The sequence below is a fragment of the Esox lucius genome, chromosome 11 (genome assembly GCF_011004845.1).
Source record: "Esox lucius isolate fEsoLuc1 chromosome 11, fEsoLuc1.pri, whole genome shotgun sequence".
NCBI lineage: Eukaryota > Metazoa > Chordata > Actinopteri > Esociformes > Esocidae > Esox > Esox lucius.
The window spans coordinates 40,697,558-40,711,208 of record NC_047579.1 but is presented as its reverse complement, the minus strand read 5'-3'; the positions used below and the strand labels follow the sequence as shown (position 1 = coordinate 40,711,208).

Sequence of the window (13,651 nt, the reverse complement as noted above, 5' to 3'; positions counted from 1 at the left end):
CTTCACGTCCATTACCTAACGTAACATTATAGACTCAAACCAATCTTCACATCCACCACCTAACTCAATACCAAAGAGTCAAACCCAATCATATCTATATATAACCCTGTTTCCAAAAAAGTTGAGTCTCTGTGTAAAATGTAAATTAAAAACAGAATGCAATGACGTGCAAATCATTTAAACCCTATACTTAATAGAACATAGAGCAAAGACGACATATCAAATGTTGAAACGGAGACATTTTATTATTTCTTGAAAAATATATGCCCACTTTGAATTGGGTGCCAGCAACACATTTAAAAAAAGTTGAGACAGGGGCAACATACCGATGGAAAATTGTGTAATGTTGAAAAACTAAACCTGGTGAAATATCACACAACTAATTAGGTCAATTGGCAACAGGTCAGTAACATGATTGGGTATTAAAATATCATTCCAGAGAGAATGAGCCTGTCAGAAGTGAGGATGGGGAACGTTCACCACTCTGTGAAAGACTGCGAAGGCAAATAGTGTAACAATTTAAGAGTAACGTTTCTCAACGTAAAATTGCAAAGAGTTTTGGGATCTCATAATCTATGGTACATAATATCATTAAAAGATTCTGAGATTTCTGAGAAATCAGATGGCCATGATCTTCGGGCCCTCAGTCATCACTGCAATAAAAACAGACATGATTCTTTAGTGGAAAAGACTGCATGGAACACTTTTGACGGTGAACACAGTACGTCCCTGCATCCACAAATGCAAGTTAAAACACTACTATGCAAACAAACCATACATAAAAAAGATCCAGAACCGCTGCCCCCTTCTATGGGCCCAAGCCCATTTTAGATGGACTGAGGTGAAGTGGAAAACTGTCCTGTGGTCTGACAAATCAACATTTTAAATTATTTTTGGGAATCATGGATGCTGCATCCCCCAGACTAAAGAGGAGAGGGACCATGCAGCTTGTTATTAGTGCACAGTGCAAAAGCCTTCTGTGGTGGCATCTGTGATGGTATGGGGGTGAATTAGTGCACATGGCATGGGTAACTTGCACTTGTGTGAAGGCACTATTAATGCTGAACAATATAACAGGTTTTGGAGCAACATATGCTGCCATCCAGATTATGTCTTTTTCAGGGAAGGCCTTGCTCATTTAAGCAGGACAAAGCCAAACCACATTCTGCATGTATCACAACAGCATGGCTGATAAGAAAAGAGTCTGAGTGCTAAACTAGCCTGCAGTCCAGTCCTGTCCCCTATTGAAAACATTTGGCGCATCATGAAATGAAAAATACAGCAAAGAAGAAACTGATGAGCAGCTGCAATCTTACATCAAGCAAGAATGGGAAAACATTTCACTTTCAAAACTACAGCAGTTGGTCTCCTCAGTTCCCAAACACTTACAGAGTATTGTTAAAAGAAGAGTTGATGCAACACAGTGGTAAGCATGCCCCTGCCTCAACCTTTTTGAAATGTGTTGCTGGTATCAAATTCAAAACAGGCATGTATTTATCCAAAAACAATAACATTTCTCAGTTTCAACATTTGATATGGTATCTTTGTACTATTTTCAATTAAGTGTATGGATAAATGTTTTGCACATCATTGCATTGTTATTATTCGCATTTTACGCAGTGTCGCAACATTTTTGGAAATGTTTGGTTGTATCTTCAGGCTGTATTAACAGGGTTGTATCTTCAGGCGGTATCAACAGGGTTGTATCTTCAGGTTGTATCAGTGGGGTTGTATCTCAGGCTGTATCAACTGGGTTGTATCTTCAGGTTGTATCAGTGGGGTTGTATCTTCAGGCTGTATCAACTGGGTTGTATCTTCAGGCTGTATCAGTGGGGTTGTATCTTCAGGCTGTATCAACTGGGTTGTATCTTTAGGCTGTACCAACTGGGTTTTATCTTCAGGCTGTATCAACTGGGTTTTATCTTCAGGCTGTATCAACTGGGTTTTATCTTCAGGCAATATCAACACGTTTGTTCAACTTCATGTCCACACTTGGATGTGTCAGATGAGTTGTACTAACTGATCAATTAAACCCTCAGGCTGATATCAGACAAAAGGAACCAGAAACAAGCCAAAGCAGAAGTTTGGAAGTGCCAACATGCATTCTGCATTTTAAAACATATTTATTACATACTTTCATTTTGACACAGGAGATGAAAAAAAATGAAACAGCATCATGAGAGAACAAGCATCATGGGAGGACAGAAATCAGGAAATTAGCTCTAACAGCCACGTGCTGCGTAAACTTATTGGAACGGGGCTACAGTCCATGCCACCGGTTCCTCTGACCATGGGTCAGTCCAAGACTTCGCCATGAGTCAGCTGGACGAACTGGGCCTATGTTCCGAAGAGCATTAGTCCTCCGCCAGGGCCATTGTTCTTCCGAAATAATTGATGTGCCCGTTTTGACGAGCTGGAGTCCAGCAGCAAGCCCAAGGCATATAATGATAAGGGCTGCAACCTGGGAGTGGCAACAGAAGATTGGCAGCATTTTAAAGTGTCCTAACTCGAACCACCTTGGAAGAATTCCTTCAGGACAGCCAGCCCTGTCACCGTACATTTACCTCAAACAACGTGCGCACGCACACACGCACGCACACACACACTAAGTACATAAACCAACAGTATATCACACGTTACAAACATGCACGTAAACCACGAACATACAGTATATACAGATATCTTCTGAAATATTCTGTCAGCTATTTTTCTATTCAATGATTTGAACAAACCTGGGTAAATCTTACTTGAGGTTAAACACCAACCCCTGTCCAGTATCAATGAGTGTTGATGCCTCCATGTGAATGTTGCCGAATGGTACTGGCTTGTGCCTATGTGAAATAATAAAAGCTCATAGCGAATTTCTGAGTATTCTTGGATACTAACATGAGCGGGGATTTGGCTGTGGACACTGGGATTGTGTGTGATTCGTAATGAATCTTTGAACAGACAACCGTTATGGGAAAAGTATAATGTCTTAGTCAATGCGTTGAATGTGTGTAGAGGGACTTAACAATGCAGTATACATTGGTTAACAAAATATTACCAGAATCTTTCACAAGGATGGACCACCTTACAGATAAGCTAACTGACCAAGAAGAATACATTTTTCATAGCCGGGAATAATGGGACATCTGAACCCCATTGTGGGCGGGACTATCATGTAGCGTCAAACACTGATTGGTCTAAAAGAAAGCCCTTAGACATGAAGAGCATGGAGCTTTCATTCTGTTATTTATCACGGGTCAGTGATTGACGACACACAGTCCCACCTATCACTGGGTCCAAAACCTGCAATCCGACCTGGATGTACAGGCCATGTGCAAGTCCAAAATTTTTTATTTATTATCGATGCTACAATGACATTATGAAAATTGGCGATTGTGTACAGGCACCAGGTTTTAGTCAGGAGTTGGTAATGTAGCTGAGTCTCGTCATTGTGTTTAGCTCGCGTTTAGCTTCCGCAGCTCTTCCTCCTTCTTGCGCTGCTTTTCTTTCTGCCGTTCCAGTTTTTCCAGAGCCTTGCGTTCCTTCTCCGCTGCTACGTGAATGTCTTTGATCCGCCTCTTCAGCGCACTGCGGTCCGTAGAGCTGTTTACTCCCAAACCCTGAGAATAAAATACCACTGTTGTTTGGTCATTTGCCCAAGGCTTCAACTTCCAAGGAATATACACAAGCCCAACAGAAACCAGACACACAAACCTCCCCCAGCAGTTTACAGTTTCCAATTCTGTATTATAGTTATACTGATGTATGAAATAAATGGGTCCATCTGAAAATCCTTAAATTTACTTACTTATTACTATTTCAATGGTACTTAAATACTATTCAAAAAGTACTAAAGTATATTAAAGTATTACTTAAGTGGTTCCAAAATACTACACCTCAAGTATGTAGGAATATTTTGGCTTGTGTAGCTTTAACTTACGGTAACTAGAGTAGTTGGTAGTAGTAAATGTGGGGTATAATGTGTCAGAATGGCGATTTATGACCCTGGAGGGCGGGACTTCCATATTGATGTGACAGGTGGGCGGGACATGCAGTTTGTAAGGTGGGACTTCCTGCATGACGTATGTTAGGGTGGGACTTCCTGTATGACGTGTGCACTGGCGGGACTTCAGGAGTGACGTATGCATGTCCGGTGACTTTGTAATTTATGATTACATTGATGTGTCCGTGTTTATTATTTACTTATTTACTACCTGGGAATTTAACATTCCAGAACACTAAGGCCCATTTGTTAATCATCAAACATAACCCACCTGTTATAACACTAGTCTGTTTTGCTCATCAGGCGTTGTAAAACCTCAAACACGAACACATCAATGTAATCATAAATTACAAAGTCACCGGACATGCATATGTCACTCCTGAAGTCCCGCCTGAACACACGTCATACAGGAAGTCCCACCCTAACACATGTCACAACGGAAGTCCCACCCTACAAACTGCATGTACCGCCCACCTGTCACATCAATATGGAAGTCCCGCCCACCTGTCACATCAATATGGAAGTCCCGCCCTCCATCGCCATTCTGACACATTATACCCTACATTTACTACTGCTGGAATTAACTATAAGTTTATACAGCAGGTTTGAATTTGTAGGTATTTAGGAAGTTGGTACATTAATTTAATTTAGTGGTATATTCTACTATTTTTCCAAAACAGAACACAACAGAGTTTAGCGGTTTAGTGTGAGCTAGCTCATGTGTACATTCCATGAGGAAGTCTATCGGTTGAAGCTTTTTGAGGGCAATGTTGTGTCCTACTAAATATTAGCCTACTTTAGCAGTGTAGTCGTATTTCCAAGGCTGTATAGTGTAATTTAGACTAAACAATAACTACCACCCAAGGGAGCGGAAGAAAGAAAGGAAACCTACAAATGTGTTGTTTTAAATTATCCCTCAGTTCATTAGACTGAACTATTAAATTAAAATATATTGGATGGTGGGGAGAAATCTAATTATGTGATTCTGGCTGATTCAGGATTTGTCCAACTCACCTCCCTCTCCTCAAATCTCCCCTCATTTTTTTCAGGTCTGCTCCCTGTCTTCAAATATCCTCACCACCCTCTCCTCAAATCTGTTCTCCTCCCGTCCACTTTCAGGGCTGCTCCTTCCTCTTTAAACATTTGTTCTTGTCAGCTAGACATCTCTTCTTGACTTCTCTCCTCTCCTTTCCTCTCTTCTGCATATTCTCTCTTTACTCCACTCCTCTTCTCTCCACTTTACCCCTCTCCTCTTGACTCCTCCCCTTGTCACTCCCCTCTGAACCCTCCCCTCACCTTTAGTTTGGTCCCATCCATCTGGAGCAGCTGTTCCCCGTCAACTTCCCTAGCAGAGAACTCTGGGATATACTGCTCCATGTTCAGACCCTTCAGCCACTGGCACACCTGCTGGCTGCTCCACGAGGACACCAGACACAGAGGATCATCAGTGGGCTGGAAGGAAGGAAGGAAGGAAGGAAGGAAGGAAGGAAGGAGGGAGGGACGGAGGCAGGGAGGGAGGAAAAGAAGGAAGGAGGAAAGTAAAGAAGAAAGGAAGGAAAGAAAGAGGGATGGAGAGAGGGAATGTGGGAAGGAAGGAAGAAAGGAAGGGAGGGAAGGAAGAAGGAAAGTAAAGAAGGAAGGAAGAAAGAAAGAAAGGAATGAAGGAAGGAAGGAAGGAAGGATGGAAAGAATAGGGGAGGGAGGGAAGGAAGGAAAATGAAATGGAGGGTTTGGACAAATTTAGTATTTTCAAGACTCAGCATATAAATCTGTCCCCTGGTGGCCATGATTAGCACAGCACACAACGATTTATCTCAGTCCCATGCCTCAGTGTAGCAAAACCCAGGCTAAAGTTCTGCCTCATTAAACCCACTGATAAGGCTCTTCAGGCTGTGGTGACTCAATCACAACACTATTTCTGTACAGTGTACACCCCCTGGAGTAAAGCACAAAAGAACACACGCATGAACACACACTAGCGGTGAAAACACACAAACACACTCACACCTGTACCAACAACCGGAAACAGCGTTACTACGGCTCTAAGCCCTCGCCTGTGGTCGATGTCTGGGTGGCTAACCAGGTTTTGTCAGGTTAGCTATCTCTGTCTGCCACGCACTGAGGGGTTCTCCTCAGTGGGGGGGGGGGGGGGGGGGCTCTCCAGGGTTGGTCCTCTGCTGGCGGTGAATCACTAGAACAAATGAAGCGCTGCTAAAATTAACTCAGGGTGATGGAGGGGCAGCCAGCTGAGAAATCAGCATCCATTTCTTTCATCTCACTCCGTGTCTTAGTCTGTCCTTCGACTGAAATGCTGTGAACATTGTTACGCTCCTCGGCTCCTTGTTTTCTGCATCATCCCCTTTTTGTCTCACTTTACTAACTATAATTTAATTAACACATTAGCATACAGGCAGGAATGCCCCATTGGAATCGGTTGCTTTGAGAACACCTAAAATCTGCATTATTTAGAAAAAACGATGGTAGAAAGTGGACTATGTTCCCTACCATATACAAACATAGCTTCATTATTACAAACGAGCAATTTCGGCTAAATACTGAACACCCCAGACCCCAATGAGGCTTCCTATCTCACTAACAACAACTGGGCCATAAAAACAGACTTTCACCCTCTCACTCAGCTAGGTTAAATCCAGGCTTGGCTGCCAGATGGACAGTTTTTGCACTTTCAGGACCATCACATTGGCTCCACCACATGAGATCAGTCGAGCGTAGCTCATTATTTTAAAGAAAGCGATTCGACCCCGGGCCTCAGTAATGGCGGCTTCAGGCAGAAAGAGGAGAGAATGTCGTGAGCTTGTCTTAGGCCCCCAGTGTCCGGCTCCCACAGATGTAGCCAAATCAGATGTGGCAGCGGAGAAAGCTGCTTCAACGGAAGTAATGGATTCCCTAATCTCTGGGCAGCCAGGTCCAACTGCATCTGGCCAGGGAGGGGTGCGCTTTGGCAGAGCAGACCACTCGCCATTAGGAATGGCAGAACCACACAGTCTTTGGTCCTTGATCTGTTGTGGAACACCCAGCCAAACGTATTGTTGCTTGCTGAGCTCTTTGAAAAGTGGTTACCATGGGTACCCGAGACCAATTACAACAGGTCAGGTTATTTCAGGTTGCACCGCAGAAGACATCAGATAACACGTCACACACCCCTTCAGGAGCCGGCTGCATACTGACTCTCGGCTTTATAAGTTACAGTGCCCTCAGTAAAGTATTTTTTCCTTTTTTGGATTTGAATACCAAAAGTTAGGATTTGAAATCAAATATTAATTCAAAATGTGTATACATATTGGTTTCACCAATTAGAAATAACAGTAGCAGCAGAAGTATTGGGACAGAATAATGTTCAAATTTACACTGAAGTCTGCAACCATTCATGTTCATACAATAGCAGACTCCAAATGTCAAAGCAAAGCCAAGACATACATACAGTGGATATAAAATGTCTACACACCCCTGTTAAAATGCCAGGTTCTTACAATGTAAAAGAATGAGACAAAGATACATCATGTGAGAACTTTTTCCACCTTTAATTGACCTATAATGTGAACAATTCAATTGAAAAACGAACTGAAATCTTTGAGGGAAAAAAAAAATCACAATAACCTGGTTGCACAGCCTTAAACTAATGCTTTGTTGAAGTACCTTTTGCTTTTATTACATCACTCAACACACTTTTTGGTAGGAGTCTATTAGCATCGCACATCTTGAAGTGGCAATATTTGCCCACTCTTCTTTGCAAAAGCGCTCCAAATCTGTCAGATTGCCTGTGCACAGCCCTCTTCAGATCATCCCACTGATGTTCAATTGGATTCAGGTCTGGGCTCTGGCTGGGCCATTCCAAAACATTGATCTTCTTCTGGTGAAGCCATGCTTTTGTGGATATGGATGTGTGCTTTGGGTCGTTGTCATGCTGAAAGGTGAACTTCCTCTCCAGCTTTCTAACGGACGCATGAAGATTTTGTGCCAAAATTGCCTGGTATTTGGAACTGTTCATAACTCCCTCCACCCTGACAAAGGCCCTGGTTCCAGCTGAAGAAAAACAGCCCCAAAGCATGATGCTGCCACCACCATGCTTCACTGTGTGTATGGTGTTCTTTGGGTGATGTGCAGTGTTGTTTTTGCGCCAAACATACCTTTTGGAATTATGGCCAAAAAGTACAACCTTGGTTTCATCAGACCATAACACATTTTCCCATGTTTGTTTTTGCAAACTTCAGCCGGGCTTGGATGATTTCTTTGTTAGAAAAGGCTTCCGTCTTGCCACCCTACCCCATAGCCCACATGTAGCACACAGCCAGTACTTGCCAGAAATTCCTGCAGTTCCTTTAATGTTGCTGTAGGTCTCTTGGAAGCCTCCCTGACCAGTTTTCTTCTCGTCTTTTCATACATTTTGGAGGGATGTCCAGTTCTTGGTAATGTCTCTATTGTGCAATATTTTCTCCACTTGATGATGACTGTCTTCACTGTGTTCCATGGTATATCTAATGCTTTGGAAATTATTTTGTACCCTTCTCCTGACTGATATCTTTCAACAATGAGATCCCTCTGATGCTTTGGAAGCTCTCTGTGGACCATGGCTTTTGCTCTGAGATGCAACTAAGAAAATGTCAGGAAAATCCTACTAGAACAGCTGAACTTTATTTGTGATTAATCAAAGTTACTTTAAATGATGGCAGGTGTGTAATGACTTCTATTTAACATGATTTTGAATGTGATTGGTTAATTCTGAACACAGCCCAATTATAAGAGGGTGTGCAAACTTATGCAACCAGGTTATTGTAAGGTTTTTCATTTTTCTCCCTCAAAGATTTCAGTTTGCTTTTCAATTGAATTGTTCACATTATAGGTCACATTAAAAGTGGAAAACGTTCTGACATGATTTATCTATGTCTCATTCTTTTACATCACAGAAATCTGGCATTTTAACAGGGGTGTGTAGACTTTTTATATCCACTGTAATTATCCAACAACACAGGCAACCAAGGCAGTTCACAGTCCACAAGCCCAGAATAGAAACCAGGACAAGCACAGTACAACATAAAGCCATGACAATAACAAATACTCCTCCACTTCAAGTAACTGTCAAAAAACTGATAAAACAACATCTAACAGTAAAGCAGGGACACACACAAACACACCATGTTTTCAGGAACAATTCAATTCAAAAACAAATTTTTCAGAGCGTCTAAACATAACCCTAACCCCAATAACATAACTTTTATTCTCTAAGGACCTCTAGTCCTTAGAGGTTAACTTCTGATCCAAAGCATCTGGCCAGAGAGGGGGGCACATGACCTCATACCATACACCGAACCTATAAGACTACGAAAACACATTGAATAGTCAGGACTTGTTTCATGTCCGGAAAATTAAGTACACACAAGGTGACAGACACACACACACACACACCCTAACACACAAACTAACACTGTGCATGTCATTCTTTCTGAGTTGTATAGTTTTTTATTGAAATGTTTTTCTTTAGCTGCTTTTCATTTTACTCATTTTCTTTGTTAAACTTGTTTTCCTACCTCATCAATACACCATTCCCACCACCCTGCCCCATCAACACCCCACCACCACCCTACCCCATCACCACCCAACCTCCACCCTACCCCATGACCACCCAACCTCCACCCTACCCCATCATCACCCCATGACCACCCAAATTCCACCCTACCCCATCACCACCCAACCTCCACCCTACCCCATGACCACCCAAACTCCACCCTACCCCATGACCACCCAACCTCCACCCTACCCCATGACCACCCAACCTCCAGCCTACCCCATGACCACCCAACCTCCACCCTACCCCATCATCACCCCATCAACACCCAACCTCCACCCTACCCCATGACCACCCAACCTCCACCCTACCCCATCATCACCCCATGACCACCCAAACTCCACCCTACCCCATCACCACCCAAACTCCACCCTACCCCATGACCACCCAAACTCCACCCTACCCCATGACCACCCAACCTCCAGCCTACCCCATGACCACCCAACCTCCACCCTACCCCATCATCACCCCATCAACACCCAACCTCCACCCTACCTCATGACCACCCAAACTCCACCCTACCCCATCATCACCCCATGACCACCCAAACTCCACCCTACCCCATGACCACCCAACCTCCACCCTACCCCATCATCACCCCATGACCACCCAAACTCCACCCTACCCCATCACCACCCAACCTCCACCCTACCCCATGACCACCCAACCTCCAGCCTACCCCATGACCACCCAACCTCCACCCTACCCCATGACCACCCAACCTCCACCCTACCCCATGACCACCCAACCTCCACCCTACTCCATCAAGACCCCACCACCACCACCCCGCCACCACCCTACCCCATGACCACCCAACCTCCACTCTACCCCATCATCACCCCACCACCACCACCCTTCCCCATCAAGACCCCACCGCCTCCCTACCCCATCACCACCCAACCGCCACCCTGCCCCATCAACACCCCACCACCACCCCTCCACTGCATTTAGAAGCCCCTCACCTCATCTGATGACTGGGATAAGGTCTGGTATGGGTGCGACGCCCGGGAGGAGGAGTCGGCCGTGGTCGCGCTGGAGGAGTGGGGGGGGCTGCAGGGGAGTGGGGAGAACTCATCACTCAGGGCAGACTCCTGGAGAGGAGGTAGGGAGGGTGGGAGGTAGGGAGGGAGGAAGGGAGACAGAGAGACGTTATTGAACTGTGATAAATGAGCAGTGTTTTCACTGCATTGTTCCTCGTCACTTTGGCTTTGAGTACAAGGACACATATGCAGACATGAGATATTTTCATAAAGCATGACCACTGGGGAATTTGTTATTTAGTAATATGATTAACCAAAGGCTTGGTGTCAAGAAAAAGAGAACAAGAATGCAGATAGTAAACTTTATGCCATCATTGCCCTCTCAAACTATTCCCCTATAAACACACACACAGACACATTCACACACACACACACACATTCACACAAACACAGAAGCAATCGCACACACACACACACACACACACCCTTCGAAAAGCCCAAGACGCTCCACATGACGACCACACAGCGGGTGGAGGAAGGCAGAGTCATGGTAGGCTGCCCTCCACCCAGACATCAAGCTAATCAGGGCTGCCTCCCAAACCGCACTCTGTTGTCCATGTAGCACAGTCACTACGACCGGAAGCAGTGCTAGGGTGTAGGGCGCCATTTGGGACGAGCTGCAGAGCCATTAACCCGGCTGGACGTACACACGGTAGTGAGAGGGATTTAAGGCCTCTCGGCAGGCCAAAGGGCCCTGGCCTCCCTGCTGATGGCTAAGTGCATCCCTGGATGCTGTGCATTAGGAGCCCAGCTGCTCATCACTGTTAAAGCCCACGGGACTGAGGACTGAACGGCATCACATCCCCTATGAGGAGAACCGGGTTCCCCTGAAGCCTACAGGACTGAAGACAGAACGGCACCACATCCCCTATGAGGAGAACCGGGTTCCCCTGAAGCCTACAGGACTGAGGACTGAACAGCACCACATCCCCTATGAGGAGAACCGGGGTCCCCTGTAGCCCATGGCCAAACGTGGAGCAGTGTGTAAGGAGAAGAGCTTCTGTTTTCGGAAGGCCTCCACACTCCCAAAATTGGTGCGGGTTCTTTTATATAACTGGAGTCATCATCATAAACTCACAAAACGTAGTCTACCTTTCGGGTTTGTCAGTTAAACAGTGGAGACATGGTAGCGAGAATGCGTGTTCCGGGTTATATTTGTGAGACAGAGGGTTGAGGCTGGGATGTTGGAGGGTTTTGCGTTATTAGAAGCTGAAACCTTTTAACCGCTAAGTGGAAATATGTTCTGCTGTGCCTCTCTCCATGATCATGTCAGACGTTAATCTAGTTGTCGTGACTCTGATGTTGCGGTTAGCTAAAAGCATCTACGCGGTCACATCGTCAAGGTGAGTGAATCAAGAGCATCGATCGCATCATGGGATTTCTGCCTACGACTGCAAATGGGTGGGGCCTATTTAATTTGTATGTTTTTTATTTGAATCTCTATTAACTGATGTCATAGGATCAGCTAGTCTTCCTGGGGTCCAACCCTTAACGGAAAAGACAGGAACACAAAACTTCTAACTGAAATAACAGCAACTAAATACAAAAATGTATACCTTTTATAAATAGTCCCTACTTTACTGTAAATCAAACATTTTGGAACAGATTAATATGATGTCCAAATTAAACCAGTTTTCTGAAGAAACGTGTCTAACCAATTGTCCCAATACTTTTGGTTCCCTGAAATATGGGGAATACAGCAGTGATGTTGTTTCTCAATGGTGAAACAAATACAGCTCTGGAAAAAATTAAGAGACCACTGCACCTTTTTCTTTCCTTTCCAAAAAAGTTGAAAAGGAAAGTTTTGAGTGAGGAAGAGAAGCGTTCAATTTGCAGTGGTCTCTTAATGTAACCCTTCTGTTCCTCACTCAAAACCTTCCTTTTTTACTTTTTTGGAAAGGAAAGAAAAAGGTGCAGTGTTCTCTTAATTTTTTATATTAGTATATATACCAGGTATTCCAAGAACAAAAGCTGAGAATATAAAATCCAAACGTTTAGAGTAGAGTCTGTGATGGTAATTCCATCGATTGGAACTCTTAAAGGAGAAAGTACAGAGACAAAATTCTCTTGGAATAATAAACAGTTCATTTGCAAATAAAGTGACGCGTCAAAAGCTTACAGGATAATCATCTGAGGAGTCTCTAACTTAATACAGGACAATCATCAGTACTTATAGTGTGAAAGGGGGTGTGGTAAGATGCTGCACATCTGTCTTATGTCACATAGGTTTTACCCAAAGGGAGGGCTGTCCCCCCAACTTACCCTTCCTGCCATAATGTTCACTGTTGTGTATCTTCCTAAAACCCCTTGGTCTGCATCTACCCCCATCCTGCTGAAGATTTACGTTAACCTCGCCACCTCATCCCTCCTTTCCCACCACACAACCGACATTCCTTTTCTTATCTTAACATGGGGACTCAATACTTTAATCAATAAGAATACATCAGTTCAAGAAATTTCCATAACAAGTCAAAAGAAGAAAATAATGCTCAACTGTCCCAATTCCTAATCAGGGTGCTGTATATAAAATATACTGAAGAACAGTACAATACCTGGTTTGGATCCCTAAACAATGTCCCGGGATCCCACGTACAGTTGAAGTCGGAGGTTTGCCTACACTTTAGCCCAATACATTTCAACTCAGTTGTTCAATTCCTGATATTTCATCCTAGTAAAAATTCCCTGTCTTCGGTGAGTTAGGATCACCACTTGATTTTATGAATGCGAAATGTCAGAATAATAGCAGAATGACTGATTTATACTAAGATCATACTGTCTATTAGGTGACCTAAGTAGAAAGACAGGCAATGTTCAATAAGCTAACTGGGTGATGAAAACCTGAAAGTCACCCGCAACTAACTTCAATCCACTATATTAAAAGTCAATGTTTGTCTTGATTGTTTTAAAATTACACACAATGCAGGTAAGCTGTAGAAATCAACAACACAAAGCCTAAAATTATGCTGAAATGTAAAATGTTTAAACATAAATAATACCTATTACACAACACTTTATTTATACAAGTATTCACCTGGT

General features: G+C 43.8%; 1 protein-coding gene across 1 annotated transcript in view; it reads right to left on the bottom strand.

Moving 5' to 3' along the window:
- Positions 1–2,083: 2,083 nt before the first annotated feature.
- Positions 2,084–13,651, bottom strand: part of samd14 (sterile alpha motif domain containing 14) — a 32,530-nt gene continuing 20,962 nt past the window's right edge. Inside the window, exons 8-10 of the mRNA XM_010874723.4 lie at positions 10,538–10,666; positions 5,288–5,443; positions 2,084–3,608 (exon numbers count right to left, since the gene is read on the bottom strand). Coding sequence (XP_010873025.1) covers positions 3,444–3,608; positions 5,288–5,443; positions 10,538–10,666 — 450 coding nt within the window. The 3' untranslated portion in view covers positions 2,084–3,443. The remainder of the gene's footprint in view (positions 3,609–5,287; positions 5,444–10,537; positions 10,667–13,651) is intronic.